Genomic DNA, 24,682 nt, shown 5'->3' with positions numbered 1-24,682 from the left:
CAATGTTTACAGGGGGCGGGACTTCCTCAACAAAATGTTCGTTTGTGAATAAAAGAGAACATTTTCCGTTCACCTATGGTTACTTTTTATTAAATTAATTCATCTATTAAAATGTGTAAAACACATTTAAAAACGGTGATTCGTCAATATAGAGGGTTTGCCTTCTGGGGTATATAGTTGGGAAAACTGCCTCGTAGTGGACAACTGTCAATCGCTCAACGACAAATGACGTTCCAAGCAGAGGATGAGGGAGTCATTGGCTCCATTTATTGCATAAAATAAAGTACCAATATTATAATCTATTACAAAATTTGTTTACAAAACAGGATAAATTATGAAAATAAATAACTCTGTTACACGTGACTGTCGCCAATGAAGGAAAAAACACACAAAAGTCCATGTGACAGTGCACAAATTATTGCTTTGTGATCCCAATAAAAGTTTGAGAATATCACTTCAATTATTTTCTGCACAATGTGCACTGCAATTCATTCAAAAATATACAATCACGTATTTGTCAACCGCACAACAAAACATTGTTTACGTTGGCAATACTGCATGTCTGGATGATGCAATACAAACAATTATATTTGGCAATACAGAGGTAGTCATACCATACTAAAACCATTCGTTTCATATGATTTGTATATATTTTTAATTTTCATTTTCTACAATTATTTCTGTGTTTAAATATAACTCGAACATGTTTCTCTGTCAGTCCTTCATTTGAGCTTTCATGTGACTTCGCTTGAGCCAGTTCTATCTCATGGAATACAATCATTTGACATGAAGCTTTTTTTTTTTAAATCTATAAAGCTTTTTGGAAACCATGTCTCAGTTTTAAATTTTAATAGCTGATTTTTGCTCAAACATCCTTACTTTGGACATCAAAAATCTGTCCAATTATTTTATCAGCTGATTCAATTAATAAATCAGTTTGTGACTTCATGCTATAAACATACACTTTTAGGAATAAATAAATATGAACTTTGGACAGCATACGGTATGTCCTGTACCATGTTTACAGGAGAGCTTTGCATTTTTGTTTTAATCTGAAAGCTATTTTCCAGTTTAAGATTTGCACATAATTGTCATACATTTTCCAAGTTTATAGTCTGTCTCACCATACTGAATCTAGATTGGATAAACGCCAGAGAACATGACATTTGAGATTTCCAAGTTCAAAAAAATACTTCTATCACTATAAAACTGTTACAAAACATTGGAAAGTTACTTGCATCTTAAAATAAAATACAAATATGAGACTTGAAATGTTGTGTTAGTAGTTTGCTATGTGCCAATTACAGCATATTTGTCCACATTCACTTTTTGACATTTTGGCTATATGGCTCTTCATTCATTAATATACAAAGACATCATTGGTTAATAAAGTACAAGAGTATGTTAGACAAATGTTACTACTGTAGCATCCCAATCAGAGTTGCACTGAACTCGGAGCACCTCATTTTGTATCTGATGAAATACTCAGTTGTTGTATCCAGTGCATTATTGTCTATAATGCTGGTTTCATAATGGCCAAAGTGCACCTATTAGATGCAATTTATTTATAAAGGCAATTTGATACTTTACATTTGTTTTCTGAGTTGTAATACCATGTACAAAATATTTAATAAAGCAAAAAATACATAATACTTTAGCAACATTTCAAATGCTCCTCCTGGCAAACTTCATCACATGTTTAAAACACTAACATCGTAGGAAGCCACCAACACAAATTCCTCACGTTGTGTTTGGGGCATGTTTTGTTCTTTTGACATTGGTGAAGTATAACACTGTTATAAAGACCACTGTGATCCAATCCAAAGAGCTTGAAGGAGGCAACCGGTCTGGTGATGTATCTTGTGGGACAAGGAGCTGTGAGAAATGTTAAAGTGCATCCAGCTGAGCAGAAGTGGATCACCTTAAGTCACCTTGATGGTTGACTTCTTGTGTACAAAGAGGAATGAAACGTAGGGGACCCCAATGAAGGCCCATTTCTCATTGGGCCAGAACATGATGACTGGACCTCGCTCCGGAGCCTCGCTCGCAACGTCGAAGTAGGCGAAGCAGACACAACCCAAGTAGGAAGCCAGACAAATGAGGATGTGCCTGCAAGAGTGACAAGTTGTTAATGAACCAAAAACGAGAACAAGATCTGACTCACCGGTGAACCTATGCGAAATTGAATGTTCAATGAGAAGCTGAAATACCCAATTAGAAGCTGTACAAAGGTTTCAGGAAAACATGCTGACCTTATTCCGTTGCAGCAACATTGTTAAACATTTTTACATCTCATTAAATACCACCTTCCCCAAAAAATGTTGTGGACTGCCACTATTTACCAAACAGGTTTCCTTTGTGCAAGTGTGTGAAAGCACAATTTCCTTATGTGGTCTTGTGGAGATAATAGTAAGTAGAGATCTGAACTCTGGTTGGAAACAGGGATGGACACTTTATTCAATGGCCTTGGCCTTTATAGGAAAAATCCATCCACTATCTATTCGCTTGGCTTTATTTGGTCGTGTGTGAGCTGGAGCCTATTCCAGTGCACTTTGGGTGAGAGATAGGACACAAGCTATACTAGTCACTAGCCAATTGTTAGGAGTCATATGTAGACAAACAAACCTTCACACCTAAAATAGGCAATAATTTAGTAGCTTCAATCAACTGGAAACCCGCCACACACCAAACGACGTAGACAAATCCGAGTGAACTCTCACGACGTGTCCAGGGTTTGGCAAAAGTTTACATGAGTCCACGATAGTCATCCACAGGTTTTGCTAAGATTCAAAATATTATTGGTGCTTGGCATTGCAACAGCTGATCAAAAAAAACATTTACTCAAAAAAAAAAAAAAAAATATATATATATATATATATATATATATATATATATATATATTATATCAGCAATGAACTCAGCCAGCTGGCTGTGACCATGTCCCCACTAAACTGTACCAAAGCAGTATATACTGTGTGATGTATTTTAAAAACAATTATTAACTATGTTTAGAATTTTCTATGTACCCATGGCAAGCCAAGTGCAGTCTCCATCACTGCAGCAACACTTCCAAGGACTCCAAGAGGATTGGGGATACTGTAATGCTGTTTGGTGCATAGGCACAAATAACAGTCAGGACTTGTACCCCCACCCCAAGGCGGAGGGAGTCAACCCTCTCATCCACCGCGGTGAACCCCAAAGTACAGGCACAGAGCCAAGGTGAAATTAGTATAACCACACCTGCTCAGCGCTTCTCATCGGGGCAACTCCAACTCCAGAGTGGAAGAGAATCCAGCCCGTTTTGAGAGGACTAGCGTGGAGGTGAGCCTGACTATATCTTGTCAGATCTTCTCCACCTCACATACCAGGCTTGGGCTCCGTCCCTGCCAGAGAGGTGACAATCCACGTCCCAAGAGCCAGCTTCTGTACCCCGGGGATTATCCTGACTTTGGCCACCTCATAGCTCAAACCGCAACCAAACGCTATAGCCCCTTTCCACAGGGGCTGAGCCCATGGGGACAAATTTTAAACTTAATTTCAAATCATTTTAATTATTCCAACCCTCAAGTGCATCTACAGTGAGTACAGTGAGCATTCAGACTCCCCTTAAATCTTTCAGTCTATTATATTGCAGCCATCTGCTAATATCATTTAAGTTCACTCTCCTCAGCACCCCATTTTGGCAGATTTAATTCATTTATCTATTTAATTTTTCCAATTTATTGAAGAAAATGTGAAATTCAACAACCACAAGTATTCAGACCCTTTGCTGCGACAGTCATATTTCACTCAGCTCTTGTCCATTTTTTTTTATATCATCCTTGAGATGGTTCTATACTTTCATTGGAATCCAGCTGTGTCTGATTATCGGAATTGGATTTGATTAGCAACGTCACACCTGTTTATACAAAACCTGACAGCTCACAGTGCGTGTCAGAGCAAATGTGGATCGTGTGGTCAAAAGGAACTGGCTGAAGAGCTCAGAGACAGCGTTGTGGTAACGCATCGATGTGGCCAAGGTAAGCACAAAAAAAAAAAAAAAACATTGTGCTGCTCTTAAGCTTCGTAAAAGCACAGTGGTCTCCATAATCCTTAAATGGAATACGTGAAGGACGAACAGAATCCTTCCTAGATCTGGCCGACTGGCCAAGCTGGGTAATTGGGGTGGAAGAGCCTTGGTGAGCGAGGTAAAGAACCCAAAGATCATTTTGGCTGAGCTTCAAAGAGGCAGTTGGCGATGGGAGAAAGTCAAGAATCCCTGCAGCACTCCACCAGTCGGGGCTTTATGGCAGAGGAAGCCTCTCATCAGTGCAAGACACAATAAAGCCCGCATAGAGTCTTTAAAAAAAAAAAAAACAGAACACCAGAAGGAGTCCAAAATGGTGAAAAACGAGATTATCTGATCTGATTAGATCAAGATAGAACTTATTTGTGCCTAATTCTAAGCGGTATTTGTGGAGAAATTCCAGGCACAGCTGTCTAATACAGTCCCAACTGTGAAACATGGTGGTGGCAGCATTATGTCGTGAGGGCGTTTTTCAGCTGCAGTAGAACTGGACAGGACAGGACAGGAGAACTGGTTGCGATCAAAAGAAAGATGAATGCGGCCAAGTACTGGGATATCATGGACGAAAACCTTCTCCAGAGTGCTCAGGACCTCAGGCTGGGTCGAAAGTTCACCTTCCAATAAGACAATGCACACAGCTAAAATAAAAGCCTCACAATCACTCTGACTGTTCTTGAATTGCCCAGCGAGAGCCCTGACTTAAACCCAGGTATCTCTGGAGAAACCTGAAAATGGCCGTCCACAAATGTTCAGGAAAAACTTGTTGCATTATTCCCCAAAAGATTGTCTTTATTTCAAAAGTGTGCTTCTAATAATACTAAGCAAATGGTCTGAATACTTATGGCTATGTGATATTTCAGTTTTTCTTTTTTTATACCTTTTTTCTGTCAATATGGGATGTTGCGCATACATTGATGAGGAAAGAAATCAACTGAAATCATTTTAGCAAATGGCTGCAACATAGTGAAAATTTAAGAGGGTCTAAATACTTCGCGTGCGTTCTGTATTTCTTTGGTTTATTGTTGTGCTGTGCTGTGAACCTACCAAGCACAGTGTAGGTAGGGAAAGTTTACAGATGACCACACTTCACAGAAAATCCTGTCGCTGAGCCAGCAGAGTAGAGCCAGGGCCCACCAGATCCCTGAGACCAGACCCAGCTTGAACACACGCGGGTTTTCACACCTGCGACAGACAAACAACATTGAGAAAACATCCCTACTACAGTACACCAAAGAATGATGGCCACAAAGTCCTACATACAGTACTGTGCAGTATGTGTCATCTTTATCTTTCATTGGTCTTCTCTGATTGGATAATATTTAATTGTGCCAAATGTAAAAATAAAAATCCCAAAATGTGAAATAATGTTCAGTCAAAAGAAAAACATAAGATTCTCTGCTCAGACATTATATTTAACAAACATAATATGTTAATGTGCATTATGGTCTAAAAGTTTGTGTTGAATTTGATTGGTAAAGACAGTTTATTGTGCAAAGTGGTACCAGAGCCACGTGTGCCATTAGATCATTGAAAGCATCAAAACTGATAAAGGGGATGACCTACGTATGTTTAGATGTGTTAGAAGCAAATTTGTAAACAATGGTGGACTCTGAATAAATTTGTTGCTACCCCAGCAGCATTTTTATTGGAACAGGACAACATTTTTCTTCAACGAGAAGCGCTAAGAAGAACATTTAAAGTTTTTGGTGATGGAAAGGAATTGATTGTTCCTGAAAATGATATTACAACACACCACACACTATTCATTTCATCAACCCCTAATGGATGTGATGGTCAAAACATATAGTACTGGTGTATTTAATCACTTTCAAGTGTGCATCCACTTTTCCAAATGGTTTCTGAGGGATCAAAATGGCACATTACATTACTGTCCCTTCCTATATCTGTTGCCAGAGTTTAAAAACGTAACTAGTCATTTGGAATGTATAAATAGTCCCTCTTGTTCAATGAAAATCACTCTGCCTCACAATATTGAAAACACGTAGATGGGAGTGGTGTGTTTCAGACAACACAGGGCATTGTGCCTTCCAGTTGTTTTAACTGCTCCATTTTAACTTTCCATACTCAAGTGCAAAACAGCAAGTTAACACCTCTATTGTAAGATAGAATTCCCACCCTCCATATTTAGAAGAGCAGCAAGCCAAATCCTCTGGGCTCCTTCTCTGCATACAGTACAGTATCAGTGCCTTTGCACCCAGTCACTGACCCTTAGACAGACTAATCTCCAATACTGCTGATACAAACTATTCTTAGTTGTGTCCTGAAGCGCGCGCGCGCACACACACACACACACACACACACACACACACCACACACACACACACACACACACACACACGCAAAATCTTGCTGGCAGAACAGTTCAGTCACAGAGGTACACTTTTTGCTAACAGAGTTATGCTTGTTAAGGTTTTCACTTCGACCCCCCTATCCATGAAAAATTAATTGGTGCGACACAAAAAAGATGCATTAAAGTTCAAGATTACAGTTTTAAATTGAAAAAAAAAATAAAAACAGCAAAACCTTTCAATTTTTTTTCCATTTGAAAAAGGTTACATTTTTATGATCATATTGTTCACGTGACACTGATTTTGGTCTCGAGACCGCATTTTAAAGGTTTTGTCTTGATCTCAAAACTGGCCAGATTTGCGATTTTCCATTAAGACCAGCACCAATTTTCTCTTTTTCAACTTCATTCATGTGATAACAAGAATGAATTGCTAAAAACAACACCACCAATTTGTTACTACCCTTGCCAACACCACCGTAATGACTACACCCTTCACAATGTTGTGTGGAACACAAGTAGAAGTAAAAGAAAGATGTCATGAAACAAAATGAGGAGACCCCAAAGAATTAGACTACCGGCAATTAATTTACCTTCCTCAAAAGTAATTCCATTTGGCTTCCTCGACCACTATAGACTTCACATATAAAACCACATTCAAATAAATAAATAAATAAAACCATGGTGTGCAGATTCTAGCTTTCACCTCACTGAAACATGGGAGATTTTGATTATTTAAAAGTTCATTTTGCAAAAATTTAGTTGAAAAAAATTGGATTTCTGATTTTTGGCTGTCAAATGCATTTAAAAAAAAATTCAAATTGAAGAGATAAGGCTCTTAAAGTGTTCAAGCTTATCATTTTAAAAATAGATTATAGTCTTGGGCTTATTACAGTCTTGACACCCAAAGGTCTTGTTTTTTTCTTGAGCTTGGTGACTTTTTGTCATGCCCCTGGCATCCTGCCCAGGCTGGGCGTGGCCAGCCAATTGACCCCTCCGTGGATATTGCGCAATCCGCGTCACTGACCAATCAGAGGCCAGAGATCTGCATAAACCAAAGCCCGTTTTTGCTCCCGCCATTTTCTCAGACAACATTGCATGGTCCAGTATAGGTTTTGTTAGCGTTTTATCGCGTATTTGGGTTATTTAACAAAAAATATGGTTAAGAGGTGTAGTCACAGACTTTGTAATAGTGACGACAGGTATCCTGAAAGGCTAGTTGGTGGAGTTCGATTCGTACCCTTTCCAAAACCGAAGACCCAGTACGAAAAATGCCTTCGATGGATCAAACTTTGTGGAAGACCGCATCATCAACTAAATCCATCTAATATCAACGGGAACAGACATGTTTGCACGAAGGTATGCCCTATATTTGATTTTCAATACGTCTCGTATAAATGAATTTGAAGTTCTTCGCTAGCATAACACTGCTGCGTGTGATCGATTGACACACTTATTCTATATTTAGCGATGATCGGACTGCACAAACGTGTCGCTATCTTGCTGGCTCGCGGCCGAAGCTTTACCAGACTGTGTTTGCACGAAGATATGCCCTAAATTAGATTTTTAATACAAGTCTCGTATAAATGAATGAGACGTTCTTCGCTAGCATAACATTGCTACGTGTGAATGATTGAATGAAATCAGAAGCATGGCGTCTCTCAGTTAAGAATGTATTGTATTTAGAATCTATAATATATCGTTGATTTGAATGAAATCAGAAGCATGGAGTCTGTCTCAGTTCAGAATGTATTGTATTGTATTGTATTTGCCATTTTTACTAATTGTCTTACGCCAGCGCACGTGGCGTGACGTCAATTCAGGAGGCGTGGTTAAGTGCCCTGTACGGAGGGGTCAATTAGTCGGCACACACCTGCACCCTTTTTCGGCTGATTACACCCGGTACTTATAGGACATGGGGGACAACTAGTCCTCCGCCAGATCGTTGATTCCCATGCCTCGTTCCTGCACTCCCGTATACCTGACCTATCGTGTACCGACCCTCGCCTGTTCCCTGACCATCCTAGTAAGCCTGCCTCTTCTGATACTGCTGCTTTTCCTGACTGACTCGCTGATCATTGACCACGGTCCGAATAAAGGCTTTCTGTACACTACCTGCTTGCCTCTGGAGTCGTGCATTTGGGTCCGCCCTCGAGCCTCGTTCGTGACACTTTTGGTCTTGGATAAGGTGGTCTTAAGCACAACACTACAAGGTTTAGAACTGTTTTGCGCAAATGACGACAAAACAGTGCGCAGAAAGCACCACCAGAGTTTTGTTGGATGCACAAATTAGCATACAAAAATAATGTTCTCTTTTGATAGGATCATTTACATTAATTTATTATTTAGTTCTCAGTTAAACTGGTGCAGTGGGGTGGGAAGTTGATATTTGTGACCACTGCATGTGCCACGTAAACAAATCTTCACACTAATTGACATGTAATTTAGCAGGTTGATGATCAAGGAAAAATATCATCCCACACTCTTTGTGGGGTCTTGCATTTACAGCACAGTTCGCAATCACTTTTTTAACTCCACCCTTAGTTGTCACGGTAACAATATTCATACTCGCCATTGCCCGAGCAGTATTTGGGATGGGGTGGTTCACTTGCAAACCCCTTAAAACAGGTTGATTTCAGCAAAACAAAAAAAGGTTTTATAATTTGCAAGGTAATTCTTGATTCACATTAACAAAAGCATATCAAAAACATTTTATTAAGTTATTTAAAGTTATGAAAAACATGGGATAATTTGTCTCCTTTATGGAACTCTTCATGTTCTTTTTTTCTTCTAGCCAAAATGTCTAATTTTTTTGGACTGGCTTTGCTCAAAACAGAACGACCACCTGTATATTGTGCTTTATGCACAGCGTCAATCTATAACCGATTCTAGAACTGCTCACTATGTATTTTATGAATAGTCTGGCTCTTATGTGAGTTTTTATGTACTTAACACCTTGAACTGTACAAAAGTAGATTTAGTGAATGCAGAAAATGGACAATCAAGCATGTTTTTGAAATGTATTCTCAAATTCAGGGTCATAAATCACCACAGGGAAAAATATTGACATAGCAATTTAACAGCATAAAGGGTCATGTTATGTTCTACTAGTAGTTATATATATATATATATCAACCTGTTATTTTAAAAGGCATCCTGAGTTTTGACAGATAGGAGAGGTTACTCTCGGGCAAAAGGAAATATTGAAGAATAGCTAGCTTGTGGTACTTCCTCCCAAAGGGAAATGCCTTTAAATCTCCATGGTATGAGATTATGTGTTCTGTTATGTCACAAGGACAACTTTTTCCAAAGTAGTCAGCAGCATCTATTTTGACTTTGAGCACACGTCGACCACAAGCACTTCTTTTCAGCAAACCCAATATGTTGGCATTACATTACTTCTCAGTTGCAGTGCAATGCAGTGACAATCAGCCACGACAGAAATATACAAGATAAAACGCATCACAAGAACGTGCTTTGAGGAGGGGGCTGCTGATAAAAGTAAGGAACACGTGACAGAGGAAGCGAGATAAGTAGCGATAGGGCCGGCATGGCTATCTTGGGTGGTGTCTCAAATGAGAAGCTTGAGGGGTTAGGGAAAGGGAAGTGACAGGGAGACATCATGAATGGTCTACTGACAACAGACCAGAACCTAAAGAAACTCATCAAAATTCAACGAGGATTATATTGCCCCGAAATGGGAGTATTTACATTACTATAGTCATCATGCAATCATTGGACTCCATAGACTTTGGCTTCTTTTTTTTTCCCCCCCCTCAGTGCTCAAAGCCACGACCCCATCCATTTTGAGTGATAAAATGGTCATTAATAAAACGGATGTGGTAAATGTGGTCAAAAGGATCAATGCAGTACATGTTTTTGTGACCTTTGGATCAGTTATTTTTAATGGGCTTTAATCAACACCCAAAGTCAAATCTCCCAAGCTATAGAATTTGGAGTTCAAGCAAAATATGCCTTTCGATATTACAACATGCATGATGTTATGCAACACAATCAGTATACGTTGTCAAACTTGAGTTAAGTGAGGATTTCATGGATCAACATTTTACTGGGATTCCACCAGACAAGGGTACCAGTGATGGCAGAAGAAAAGTTTGATAACCATATTACCGCGGAAAAAAACTTTTTAAATGGAGTAAAGGTGAAGTGCATCCTCCTGGATGCTAATTAGTACCACACAGTATAGCTAAAGCACCAAAGTTGACTTCATTAACTGGAAAAGAATGCTTAGTTCTTTTTATGGTTAATGTGAAGGAACTCACTTCCCAGGCACAGTCCGCGGTCTCTTTGCAACACTCTCATGCATCCGGATCATCATCAATGTTAAGGAGATATATATACTACAGAGCTTTTATCTTCGTGTATTCTTTTTTTAGTTGAATGACAGTTTGGAGTCACAGATAGTGCAGTGGTTCACTTGTCTGACTTCCATCTAGATAGAATGAGTTTCGTCCCCACTCATTGTTTAATTTAGTCTTTTTACACCACTTATTTTTAGTTAAAATATTTTACACTTGTATTCGTTTCACATTTAGATCCATTTATATGTATCCGTAATATGTATATATTTTTTCTATATATATTTCCAGGCCTGCACCCATAGCACCCAGCACCAGTGCGAGGGTCCATAGGAGTCAGGTGCAGTGTGAGCTGGGCGGTGCCCAAAGCCGGGGACCTTGGAAATCTGATCCTCGGCTACAGAACCTGGCACTGCAGCTGGGGAATGTCACCTATCTGGTAGGAAAGGATCCCAAGGTGGTGTGTGAGGTTGAGAAGTTCCAACCTACAAATAGTCATGCTCGCTGCCACAGACGTCCACTCTGGAGTTGCTTACGATGAAAGGCATTGAGCAGGCGTGGGTATACTAATTCATCCCCAACTCAGGGGTTGTACATTAGGGTTAACCCCAGTGGACAAAAGCATAACCTCCCTCCGACTTTGGGTGGGGAGACGGGTCTTGTCTGTACCTATCCACCAAACACCAGTTCAGAGTACTGACCCTTTTTAGAGTCCTTGGAAGAGGTGCTGAAAGTTCTCCTCCTGGAGACGCAATTTTTCTGCTGGGGGACTTCAATGCTCATGTGGGCAATTACAGTGAGACCTGGATGGCGTGATTGGATGGAATGGCCCTACTGATCAGAACGCGAGGGGTGCTCTGTTATTGGACTTTTGTGCTCACCACAGATTAATCACGTTGCCACATGTGAACTGGGCACCAGGACACCCTAGGTTGTAGTTCAATGATTGACTTTGTGGTTGTGTCATCAGACTTGAGGCTGCATGTCTTCGACACTCAGGTGAAATGAGGGGTCCTGTTCCAAATGGAGGAGTTCAAATATCTTGGAGCGTTGTTCATGAGTGAGATAAGAATGGAACTGGAAATCGACGGGCAGATCGGTAGTGGGGTGAACTTTGTATCGGTCCGTTGTGGTCAAGAAGGAGATAACCCAAAAGGCAAAGCACTGAATTCACTGGTCTATCTACATTCCTACCCTCATCTATGGTCACGAGCTGTAGGCTGTGACAGAAAGAACAAGATCCTGGATACAAGCGCCCGAAATAAGTTTCCGCTACTGGGTGTAAGGGTCCTTCCCTAGAGAAGGTGAGCTGAGGTGGTGAGGTTTTCCTGGCACATGCCACTGGGAAGAGAGAAGCCAGGACAAATTGAAAAGATCATGTCTCAGAGCTAGCCCAGGAATGCTTTGTTATCCTCCTGGAGGAGCTGGAATAAGTGGCTGTAGAGAAGTGTAGGTTTCGCTGGTAAAGCTATTGCTCCACGATGTGACGTCGGCTAAGCGGAGGAAAATGTATGGATAGATTTGATTGGAATTTTAATAAGTTGCCTTTTTCCATTTCTCAAGCTTATATAATTGCAACAGGTTTAATTTAAAACCAGATTATTATAATCAACATTTGGCAAACAAAACATGTTTCAAAAGAAATTTAAAATGAAATAGTTTGGACAAAGGATATGGAACATGCAATGGACACACTGATTTACAGCAATACTACCTCACTCTGATAGACAAAGTTCTACATCTATTTCAAAGCAAGGACTTTATTGATTTATCAATTCATTTGGCACACAGCTTGTTCTGTTCAGGTTCAAGGGGAAGCAACTGCATGAAACAGACACACTGCCTAATTTCTGGGTGTCTTTGGTAATTAGACTGTGGAATGGAATGATATTTACATCAAATAGGTTATGTGTGTCCGAGTAGATGTGGTTCAAGTGAGGGGAAATTAGCCCCACTGTAAAAGGCAAGCAAACAACCATACATCACGTACTTAGCAAGGCCAAAGTCAGACGGAATAGAGCAGCAGGAATTCGCCCCAACAAAAACAATGTCAACTCAGTGTATGACTGGCACCGGCAATAATGTCAAGCATTATCATCAGGTTGAACAATGCAAGACTTGACATTGTAAGAGTAGCCATGGTGAGTGAGCTTGACTGTAAAAGGAAAAAGCACGGCTCCAAATTGCTGTGACAGAGGGAAAGGCTATAAAATAAATATTGGCTTGTTATGTGTTTTCGGGGACATTCTTCAAAGCATATGACAATATAACAACTTTGGCACAATAGGCCATTCAAGAATGCAAGTACAAAAGGTTAAACGGGGGAGAGAATAGAATGTATTGCTTACTGCATGTAGACACTGATTCTCATTTGCTCTCTTGACATTAAACACACACACGCACACGCACACACACACACACACACTGTTTGATATACCTGCAGTCATTGTCAGAAACGTGTTATACCGGCTGGTTTCAAGTGTTTTCAACTCAAAAACCAGTGGTCAACTTTTTAAGCCAACGTAATTAACCAAAAAGATTATTTCATTTATTTCTTACACGACTTCAAGTTCTTTAGGGAGATTGGGCAGGCCAATCCAAGTTGTCAGGTTTTTTTTTGTGCACAGAGAAAAAACACGATTAGAATCATAGATATGGTAGAAAGGTAGATACATAGATACGTAGGCGTGTGGTTCCTATGAGCTCTAAAGCGAGTTAGGGCAAGTGTGAGCGCATTCCATGTTTATGGATGGTACAAAAACCAAAACAAAAAGGATACTTGGACATTGTGCTCTGCAGGGTTGCACACACTGCTGTAAAATAAGGGAAATGAGAATAACCTCTCTTTGCTAAGGATCTGTGGGGCTCTTTGTCCAAATGTTCTGTAATTAGAGCTCATGCTTTAACAAAAAAATGTTAAAACTTATTAAAATTGACCCTTGATAATGAGCAAGCAAGTTATTTATTTTCACTGTACAGTACATGATTAGTCTTTTATAGGAATGATGAACCTACAATCATGGCCACCACAAATCACAAACACCCTGAACTGGTCACCAGCCAAATAAACACTAAGAGACCAGTAGTTAGCATAGTCTCTTTAATGTTGTGGTCCTAGGTTTCCCCTTAGGCCTGTCACAATTTTTCAAGGTGATATATTTTCCCAAAAATTATCATTTTTAACGATTTGGAACTGTGGGTCGTGGGCTTAATTTCAGGATGTCGTCGACAATTGACATCTGTGGACCTATGGTTAAGGGCTACACAAATAACTTGACTTAAGTTCACAGAGGACCAGTTTCAGTGTTGCCACGTGTTTTTAAATCTTCCACATTTTTATCTGTCTTCAAGACCCAACCGATGTTGACGATGTGTAAATAGGCAAAACAACAACACCAAATTAAACTGTTCCTTAGAGCAAGAAGTAGTTTGGACAGATCATCAATCCTTCACAGGGTTACAGCAGTAAAGGGGGTCAACGGAGCTCAAGATTCTCACCGACTGTATTTTTACAGAAAAGTCATTCAATTAAGAGAGAGTTTTCCACAGCAACTGTGGAGGAACAGCCTGCACGCGGAACCGTCCTGCATGACTTATGTCCAGGCTCCCTGGGGGAGAAGGCAGAATGTTCTTCTGAGTGGCCCTGAGGAACTGCCAACTGCCAGCAAAGCTACATTATCAATCAGTCAGGGTCGCAACGGAAACAAATCAATTTTTAATAGCTTGCACTCCAAAGTGGGACTGTTTCAAAAGATGTATTTCTGCCACAGCTTATGTTCTCTATTTCTATTTGTCTTCTACTATTTTGTGCAGGCTCCAAATTCACAACCTCATCAAAGCATTTGAAGAGAACTTCCATCCACTCATTATTGCTGTAACCAAAAGATCTTACAGGAAAAGCCATTGGGTTTTTAATGAGGAAATCTAAATATGTAAATCAGTTACTAATTTTAGCCAAACAGTTTCTTGGCCTTTGGTACAGAAGGTTTTCTGTATACACTTCAACATACACAAGATGGTGAGCAGTGCTTGAGTCGTGCCAGTCATATATATGACATCATTCTGGTTAACAACTACACAGGGGACCACTAGGGCACAAATCCTGCTTTTTTACTGGTGAGTACCAGCTTTTCTTGGCTCAGCTTAGTGAAGCTTTACTTGCCAGTTTTTCAAATTAAAAAAAAGTACAGCACAAAAAACATTGAATGAATCAGTGGGAACTACAGACGCTAACAACAATGGGGAAGAGCAAAAGGTCTTCTATTCTTATCTTCTCAGCATGTGACTGTTAAGACACAGTAAGAAGACTAGTTTTATTCTAGAAGAGGCTCAGTAAGGAAATGGACTGCTGTAGTACAAGCAAAATTCTGGAGCGAACTACCACATCTCCAGACACAAAGCACAGCAACAGGCGTATCCTAAAAATTATATAATGACCCACTTGTAATGAATTTCCTTGAAGGACCAGAAGTGGTCAATATGTTGGGAACACCCACTGACCAGGTAAGAAAAAAAGTACCTCAAAGGACCCTGGAGTAGTGTTTTTTTATTATTGTTTTTTTTCCCCCACATGTGCTTAGCACCAGTGTTTTAAATACCAGTGGACAACTGACCTTTTAAGCTCGGTGATGAGCAGCACGGTGCACGGGATGCCAAGAGTCATGAGCGACAAGGAGTTTACAACAGGTTTAACAAAGGCCAACCCTGTAGTGATCCCTGACAGGATTCCGATAACCACTTTGAACCTTGACCTGGAGCAAAAAGCAAATGAAATTCAGATAACCTTTAATTGAACTTGAGAATTAAGAGTAGGGTGTCGTGGTGGCTGAAAATTTTTCCACAGTGAAATGAAATTCAATAAACTAGAGCTCCATGGGAAAATAAGAGCAACCATGATTGCTGTACAATGGAAAGAGAAGTAAGGATGTGTGATGCAGGTTTTACTGCCGTCAGCAATCTTATAGACCGGCCTATTGTTAAACTGGAGTGGAGGTGTGACAACTGCATAAATCTCGTGACAGAATTGTCAGCCACAAGCCATAAAGCTGTTCGATGCTAATTTAGACTTGGAATTCGATCGGTCCAAATGAAAAAATATTTTATTAACAAAAACAGCTACCTGATTCCAGGTGCCAAGGATGAACAAAACACTTAAAAATCAGTCTCAAGCTTCTCCCAGTCCTTAATCATCAACCATAATGATCCCCATACCGATCTCTCCTGAATATCCTGGGCAAGTATCTTTTGGGGAACCACATGGCGATGGCACACATGAGCACCCATAAGATGGCCAACTCATCCAGCATCTGGCCCAGGAAGCTGAGGGTAGCGTGGAAGTATGTTGATCCAATACCTACAGTGTAAAGTGTAGAGAGAGATGCATTCATTAGAAAATTAAATTTGCCAATAGGGTTGGGTGTGAAGTGTATTGGAAGACCCCTTTGCCATCAGTAGTTTTCATGGACAGGGTGTCTTAACTACTAGGAGATGTGCAGTATATGAGTAAACATAGCATATGAGCACAAATTTCATAAACGGAGTGGTTTTTATTGTTTTTAAAAAGATACTGTTACTGGGTTTAGAAGACGATGAAGTCAGGGAAAAAAGTGGAGGACCCAAGTGCAGAGAAGCAGGGAGGCAAGGCAGGAGTCTCAAAATTATACAGTACCATGAAAAAGTACTTTCCACCGTCCTTTTAGTTTTTTTTTTTTTTTAACAGATCTATTATACACACAAAGTTTTCAAATCAACTAATTTTACCATCAGAGACAACCCGAGGAAATACAAAATGCAGTTTTCAAATAACAATTCAATTTATTAAGGCACAAAAAAAAATCCAAACATTTTTGACCCTCTGTGAAAAAGTAATTGCCCTCTGAATCGAGTAACAGGTTCTGCCACCCTTGGCAGCAATAACTGAAATCCAGCGTTTGTGATAATTGCTAAGTCTTTCACATGTCTCTGGAGGAATTTTTCCCAATCTTCCTTGCAGAATTCTTTCAACTCAGTCACATTGGAGGGTTTTCTAGGATGAACTGCCTACACCACAGTATATCAATTGACCCCTCCGGAGAAATTGCGTCATCTGCGTCGCTGACCAATCAGAGGCCAGAGATCTGCATAAACCACACCCCTTTTTTGGACCCGGCGTTCCCTCGGACATCGTTGCATGGTCCAGTATAGCTGTTGTTAGCGTTTTATCACTTATTTGGGTTCTTTAACAATAGATATGTTTAAGAGGTGTAGTCACGGACTTTGTAATAGTGACGACAGGTATCCTGAAAGGCTAGTTGGTGGAGTTCAATTCGTACCCTTTCCAAAACCGAAGACCAGTACGAAAAATGTCTTTGATGGATCAAACTTTGTGGAAGACCGCATCATCAACTGAATCCATCTAAAATCAACCGGAACAGAAGACCAAGTACGAAAAATGTCTTCGATGGATCAAACTTTGTGAAAGATCCCATGATCAACTGAATCCATCAACCGGAACAGATATGTTTGCATGAAGGTAAGCCCTATATTTGATTTTCAATACATGTCTCATATAAATGAATTAGCAGTTCTTCGCTTGCATAACATAGCTACGTGTGAATGATTGACACACTAGATCTGTGTTGAGCGATATTTTGCGATGATCTGACTCCACAAACGTGTCTCTGTTCGGCGCTCCCGAGCGAAGCTAAACCGGACTTTGTTTGTTTGCACCAAGGTATGCCCTATATTTGATTTTCAATACATGTCTCATATAAATGAATTAGCAGTTCTTCGCTTACATAACATAGCTACGTGTGAATGATCGACACACTTGATCTGTGTTGAGCGATACTTTGCGATGATCTGACTGCACAAACGGGTCTCTTTGTTGGCGGTGAGCTAAGCTAAACCGGACTAGCAGTCCTAAAAGCCTTCGACGTGCACCGAGACACCAAGACTGAAGGAAGGATGTTTGAGGACACTATAAAGTAGTGATTGTCGTACTCGGTCGGGACTTACGTAGGTTCGGCACTAATTCAAGAATAATTATTGAGGGGAACGCGTGACGTTACAACGAGAGAAACAATTCATAAATCAAGCCTCGCCTTCTTTTCCTTCATACGGCGGTTCACAAACGGCTATACAGATACACATACAGATTCTGCACACAAGTGTGATATGTAACACGAAAATAGGAAACTGTCAATGACGAATTCGTCTTTGGGTTATAATATATAATATTATGTGGCTTCTCGGTCTTCCTCTGACTCCGGAAAGATCTTGCGCTAATATAAATGGTTTCTCCGTCGATATGCATGGAAATACCCCTCGCTGAAATAATTGAAGCCCTGCTGTCTGCTTTTCAACGAAATTTCACTATTCGCTAAGAATGCCAGTGAGAAATCAGCTGGTAAATCGGACAATTTCACTCTAGTCTTTTCTTCCGGCGCCGCCATTTTGTCTAATGTTTGTCTGAGGTTAGCAATAGTGGTGTGACGTGACTTCAGGAGGCGTGGTTAAGTGCCCTGTACGGAGGGGTCAATTGCAGGACACATCCAACAAACCATTCATATATATGAGTTACTCTGTAATTAACCTTGCGTGCATGTTTTGGGAATGTGGGAAGAAACTGGAGTACACAGAAAAATCCCACACAGGTACATGAAGAACAGGCAAGCTTGTTGAGAGACACTGTATTGATGTCCTCAGTTGATGTGCAGTATTATGGTTGGGGGACAGTGAAGTGCTAGTAGGACACATGGTATATTACGCATCCCTGTGTCATTGCGTCTTTTAAGTTTGCTTTCTTCTGTGTCGCAAAGTTATTTGATGTTTTAATTTCTCTCTGGCTGTTTTTAGGACCCCTACTTAATAAATTTGCCATATTCTGATCAATATACTAAAAGTAAAGTAAGTTTCTTTCGGCTTGTCCCTTTCGGGGTCGCCACAGCGTGTGTCATCTCAGATGAACGCACATATGTTTGGCAGAATTTTTACGCCGGATGCCCTTCCTGACGCAACCCTTCTCAGGGAGTGGAGGCCCCAGTGGGATATGAACCCACAACCCCTGGTTTATCAAACCAGTGCTCTAACCACTGAGCTACAGGGCCTCTATTCTGATCAATATACTAATTTCCTCTATCAACCGACAACTGAAAAATTTACACAGGGTACGCTGGAACACAGATTTGAACCTAAGATCTCTGAACTGTGAAGAGACTGCGAAAATATTCTCCACCGCCATACATAGACTATATTGCCAAAAGTATTTTCTCAGATGCCTAAATAATGGGAATCAGGTGTTCCTGTCACTTTCATGGTTACAGGTGTATAACATCAAGAACCCAATTATGCAGACTGTTTTTACTAATATTTGTGAAAGAATTGATCACTTTCAGGCACTCCAAGAATTTCAGGGTGCAACTGTGAACAGTGCACAGAGAGCTTCATGGAATGAGTTTCCATGCCTGAGTAGCTGCATTCAAGTCATACATCAAGTGCAATACAAAGCGTTGTCTGCAGTTGTGGAATGTATACTGCCAATGGACTCGGGAGCAGTGGAGACACAGCCTCTGGAGTGACAAATCGCACTTCTCTATCTGTGAGACTGATAAATTAGTATGGATTTGCCGGTGTCCAGGAAAACAGTACTTGTCTGACTGATTGTGCCAAGTGTAAAAAGTTTGGTTTAGGGGAGATTATCCTTTGAGGTTATTTTTCAAGAGCTGGGCTCAGCCCCTAAGTTTCACAGAAAGGAACTCTGAATGCCTCAGCATACCAAGAGATTTTGGATAATTGCATGGCCCCAACTTTGTGGGTATAGTTTGGAAATAGAAAACCTGTAGGAGGAATTTAAGTGGAAACTGACACCAAGTCCTTCTTGTCCAACATTGGTGTGTGACCTCATAAATGTGCTTCTGGAAGAATGTAAAAAAAAAAAAAAATACACCATCCTCATTATTTATTACTATCATTAGCATTTATTCATTAGAAATATTTATTTGTTCATCTAGGCTAGTGAAATATTGTGATGCAATGACTAAATAGCATGGGGACAAAAGTCAAGTTGAGATTGGCACATTAATGGCTGTGGGAGAGAGTGGAAAAGATGAACCAAACAGAGCCCAAGGAATAAATGTAAGAAATGTTGAACATGGACTGGATTTGTCGTTCTCAATATGAACAAGTGGAATGGATTTGATAACATACTGGGACAAAGAAAAGGATTTATGAGAATGACAGTTTTTTCTAACCTATAATTTGGACACCTTATTGGCTTTGCCTAAAAATATTAGCTATATATATGTATATAAAACCAATATTAAAAATTACCAAAATGTTTTCATGGGGCTTGAGAAAATATTGAGTGGTAGCAGGGCGGAAGCCCGCCTGAAATAGGCGAAGTATTACAACTGAACTTGATTTTGTCTTCTCCTGTGATATTGAAGAAACTATCTGATTTGTCAAGATCATTACAAAAAATGTGTTATAATTCCCCCCTGATAAACTACTTTCCCAAATAAAATATTTTGTATAGATACAATGTATCATTCCCACAAGGGAAATAACTGAAAGTTATTGGCAGGTACAATCCATTTTAAACATAAACTGCCCTTGAATCCACAAAGCTTTTTGATTCACACTACCTCTTTCTGACCTCAGCAAGCCAACCCTTAGGGAAACAGAAGGAGTGGGTTACTCATGGTTAAAATTAACATTGAGGGAACAAGACCCCATAACTCCCCTAGAACATTTTGTTGTGTAGAGTAACAAACCATTTAAGAGACACAACTACTGAGTCTAATAAAATGAAATCAGCTTTCTTCATTCAACCAATGAATAAGCCTAATTTTAATGTAAGGGTTGAAAGATTGAGGATAGCTTCAAACACAGCTAATGATACTATGATGATGACCATAAAACTAGTACATATCCAGTTCTGTTGTTTTTTTTCCTCATTATTTCTATACTTCTTCGTATATAGCACTTGGTGTGCTATAAACGTTTCTGTCCTGGCAGTACAGTATCACGAGAGGCAGTTTTAGGCTGTTTTATACTCGCGTGTGTCGTGACTGTGCTGATGTCACTGTGCTTTATACTTGGCGCAACCCACTTGCGTCATTTTGAAAATGTGCTGCATTTCTCCTTTAAGTTGGTGATGTCACTACAGCTTGTATTGGGCTAGGACACTACAGCATGGAGTTTTCTCTGCATTTTTGGGCCATTTCTGGTAGCCAATTTTACTTGCAAATAAAACCCCAAAAAGAACATAGTAACTGCACACAAGCGGGGGCTGGGAATTGAACCCCAGTCCTCAGAACTGTGAGGCTACTGCTTTAACCAATCACCCCACCGTGATGTCTTACAACACGAAAGTGACTGTAAAAATCTGTCATGCATGATTGGGTTAACTACATACATAATGGATTTTAGGTTACTTACAAATCCCACATATATTTCCATTGTTAATATAATTTTGTCAATATCTGAACAAATTGAGAGTTGACTAATACAGAGGTGGTGAAATTCAATGCATATTACTGCTGGAGCAGACAATTCTGGTATTCAATACATCCATCCATTCATTTTCTTCACCGCATATCCTCACAAGGGTGATGGGGAGTGCTGGAGCCTATCCCAGCTGTCAGTGGGCAGGAGGCAGGGTACACCCTGAACTGGTTGCCAGCCAATTGCAGGGCACATAGAGACAAGCAACCACACTCACAATCACACTTTTTATGATTTATATTTAAGGCAATTTAGAGTGTCCAATTAATGTTGCCTGTTTTTAGAATGCGGGAGGAAACCGCAGTGCCTGGAGGAAACCCACGCAGGCATGGGAAGAACATGCAAACTCCACGCAGGCGGTTCCAGAATTGAACCTGGGACCTCACCAGCTGAGCCACCGTGCCGCCTACATTCAATACACCCATTGATTATTCCACAAGAATTTAACAGTGACCCAAACAGTTTCATCAGTGTGTATAGGGCTTTCTAATTTCTGTGACAAACATAACATTTTACACATGTAAAAGCCGTAAATCATTCTTACGGAGGCAACAGTGAAGCTAGTATTTGCTGTATATACTTTTTAATAGTTGTGTTATTCTGTTGATGTTCAACACAAATTTAACTTGTTCCAAATAGGGCTTTTGGGTTGGTAACATAATATCAACTCTTGGGTTTACAAATGAGTTAATACTGAAAACACAATCTCCTTTCACTCTGTAACTTCTTCTGACAAAGTGAAAAGCAAAACCAACCTAGTAACTGTTTAAACTGCTGAATATGTCATCTACTGTCATGACTTTAAGCCTCAATGTAAACTGCATGCATATAGTTTTTCCTTAATCATTTGGGAGAATTTATATCCGGTGATGTTATTAATCTTTGTCAACTGTGGGCCCTTTGAGAATTTTTTTGTGAAGGGCAGCACAAATAATTAATAAGACATGACTACAGGAAGACCACAGTCCAAAACTTAGGAACGGCAAGGTCATTTTCTTTGTTTGAGGTGCGTACTGAAGACATTTGGGTTTCAAATGTCATGATGAAAATGAGACAAAAGTTCATAATACCACCTCTTATTCCACAGTATTGACATTTACAGGCAAAGTTCGAGAGAGCAGACTTCGATGGTTTGGACATGTCCAGAGGTGACAGAGTGAGTATATTGGTAGAAGGGTGCTGAGGATGGAGCTGCCAGGCAAAAGAGCGAGAGGAAGACCAAAGAGAAGGTTTATGGATGTGGTGAGGGAAGACATGAGGACAGTTGGTGTTAGAGAGGAATATGCAGGAGATAGGCTACGATGGAAAAAGATGACACGCTGTGGCAACCCCTAACGGGACAAGCCAAAAGGAAAAGAAGAAGATACAACAAGATGTAAACCACTCATCACGAAAAAGAATCAGAATGCCCGATTGGATCTTGCAAAGAAGTACAGAGATTAGCGACAAACGTTACAGAACAAAGTTTTATGGACTGATGAAACCAAGATTGGCCTTTATCAATGTGCGGGAAAGGTCAAAGTATGGAGAAATAAATGGTCTGCATTCTGATCCAAAAGACACAACCTCAGCTGTTATGATGGAGGTAATGTCATGGCTCGAGCTTGCATGGCAGCTTCTGGAACTGGCTCACTAGTCTTTATTAATGATGAAACGCTTGGTGGGAGCAGCAGAATCAATTTTAAAGTCTACTAAATCATTTTGTCTAGCTATAAGCAGAAAAATGCATCCAAAATAATTGTGAGAAGCTTCATCGTGCAACAAGACCCAAGAACTGAGACTCAAATCTCGGCCCCGCCTGTGTGGAGATGGCATGTTCTCCCCGGGCCTGTGTGGGTTTTCTCTAAGTTCTCTGGTTTCCTCCCACATCTCAAAAACATGCACGCTAGGATCATTGAAGCGTCTCATTTGGATGTAGGTGTCAATGTGAGTGCTAATGGTTGTTTGTTTGTTTGTATGTATGTGCGCAGCGATTGGCTGGCAACCAGTACCCCACCTCATGCTCAAAGTTAGATAAGCTCCAGCACTTGTGAGGATGGGAGACTCAGAAAATTGATGAATGAATGTTCAAGTATCTTTACTCATTTGAGAAGTGGGTAGTTTGAAATAAAAGATGCTATCCTGAGTTGACACCATGAAATAAAAGATAGAATTCAGAACTTTTGTTTCATATTCACCTTTTGATCTGAAATTCAAATGTCTTCAATACACAACAAAAATAAAAGAGTTGACCTTGGGTTTCCAATACCTTTGGAGGGGACTGTTGGTGTTATTTTGCTGCATTGACTGAGTTGACTGGTGTCACATTTGATGGGTCATTATGACAATAAGGAATCACGTCAGTCAAGTCAACTTACCCACCACGACCAGCAGAGTCCAAATGAGGTAAATCCCACTGTTGAAATGTGTAGCATATTGGCGAAACAAGAACATTAATATGGGCGGCAAAACAAAAAACAAAATGTTGCTGATCTGAAATGACAAAACAAAGGGATACCCATGAGAAAAGAAACACACCGGCAGAAGTTTTCGTGAAGCGTGAGGGACTTCGACACTGAAATGTGTAACTTGATGCTGCAGCTCAAACAGTAAACAAAGAAAAACCAAGCCAGAAACGTGACAGCTGTTAATGACAAGCCAAGGTAAAATCGCGAGGTTACTACTAAAAGTGCACACTCACCGTGTTATAAAACTCAGCGATGCTAGGGTAAATAAGGTAATTGCCTTCACACCAATCCACGTCGGAACTGCCAGCCTGCAAGTGGTCCCAGAAAATCAGATTAACGTTACTCATGTCTGGACTAGTTGAGCTCGAGGGGGAGACAACGTTGTTGTCGTCACGCCACGCAAAACACAAACACGGTAGATGAAGCTAATGCCTCCTCTTTGATCTCAAAAGAATTCATAAAAAGTAGCGAGCAATACGCTGATCAAATGATGCAAAGATTTGTAAGGCTGTCTATGGAGTGTCGCGACTGTGAATTCACAAAGCTTACTGCCCCACGAAACCGTTGACGTCATCACGTTGACACTTGTGCTGTCTCCAGCCAAAGAGTAAATTGTTGTGATTAGAGTGTTCAAGTGTTCGAGTGAACGAAAATGTCGCTTTAAAAAAATAACAAACAAGAGTTAAGTTAGTTAGTTAGTTAGTACTAATGGTATTCGCAATCATCATTGTGTCAATTGCAATGCTATTTCCATTTACCTCAAATGTTAGATAAGACCCCATTGCATGATATTCGTGATATTTCATCATAAAATTAATATATTAGGGTAAATAAATGCTTAGAAGGTGACGGACGATGTTGAAGGTATTTTTCTTGTCTTTACGTAACTCTTCGGACAAGGCGAGTGGACGTTAAAAAAAAACCTGAAACGGTTGAAACGTCAATTATTTAATTACATTAAGTTTTCAGCCACAATACTAATAAATACATGTACTATATGGTTATTTTATATGTGAATACAGTTGTTTTCAATTTAGATCAATTTGGGATAACGTTT

At 40.1% G+C, this 24,682-nt stretch overlaps 1 protein-coding gene across 2 annotated transcripts; it reads right to left on the bottom strand.

The window, feature by feature from the left end:
* Nucleotides 1-251: 251 nt before the first annotated feature.
* On the bottom strand, nucleotides 252-24,223 carry acer2 (alkaline ceramidase 2). 2 transcript variants are annotated; one of them, XM_061830676.1, is made up of 7 exons: nucleotides 23,859-24,223; nucleotides 23,676-23,752; nucleotides 23,536-23,573; nucleotides 15,905-16,046; nucleotides 15,307-15,444; nucleotides 5,111-5,248; nucleotides 252-2,109 (listed from the first exon to the last, which is right to left on the bottom strand). In XM_061830676.1, the coding sequence occupies exons 1-7, from the start codon at nucleotides 23,970-23,972 to the stop codon at nucleotides 1,923-1,925; spliced, it is 834 nt and encodes a 277-aa protein (XP_061686660.1). In that variant the 5' UTR covers nucleotides 23,973-24,223; the 3' UTR covers nucleotides 252-1,922. The 2 variants fall into 2 exon arrangements, with proteins under 2 accessions (XP_061686660.1, XP_061686659.1); XM_061830675.1 differs by lacking the exon at nucleotides 23,676-23,752 and having other exon boundaries at nucleotides 23,536-23,650; nucleotides 23,859-24,214.
* Nucleotides 24,224-24,682: the final 459 nt, after the last annotated feature.

This window comes from Syngnathoides biaculeatus, chromosome 9 (assembly GCF_019802595.1).
Source record: "Syngnathoides biaculeatus isolate LvHL_M chromosome 9, ASM1980259v1, whole genome shotgun sequence".
Classification (NCBI taxonomy): Eukaryota; Metazoa; Chordata; class Actinopteri; order Syngnathiformes; family Syngnathidae; genus Syngnathoides; species Syngnathoides biaculeatus.
The sequence above is the reverse complement of the archived record's forward strand: the minus strand, read 5'-3'. Positions and strand labels throughout refer to the sequence as shown.

Excerpts from the sequence above, each read along its gene's own strand:
- acer2 (XM_061830676.1), bottom strand. The coding sequence starts at position 23,972 with ATGAGTAACGTTAATCTGATTTTCTGGGACCACTTGCAGGCTGGCAGT. Across the intron at positions 23,753-23,858 it reads TCGCTGAGTTTTATAACACG|CATCAAGTTACACATTTCAG; the intron begins GTGAGTGTGCAC and ends TTTGAGCTGCAG. Across the intron at positions 2,110-5,110 it reads CCCTACCTACACTGTGCTTG|GCACATCCTCATTTGTCTGG; the intron begins GTAGGTTCACAG and ends TCACTCTTGCAG.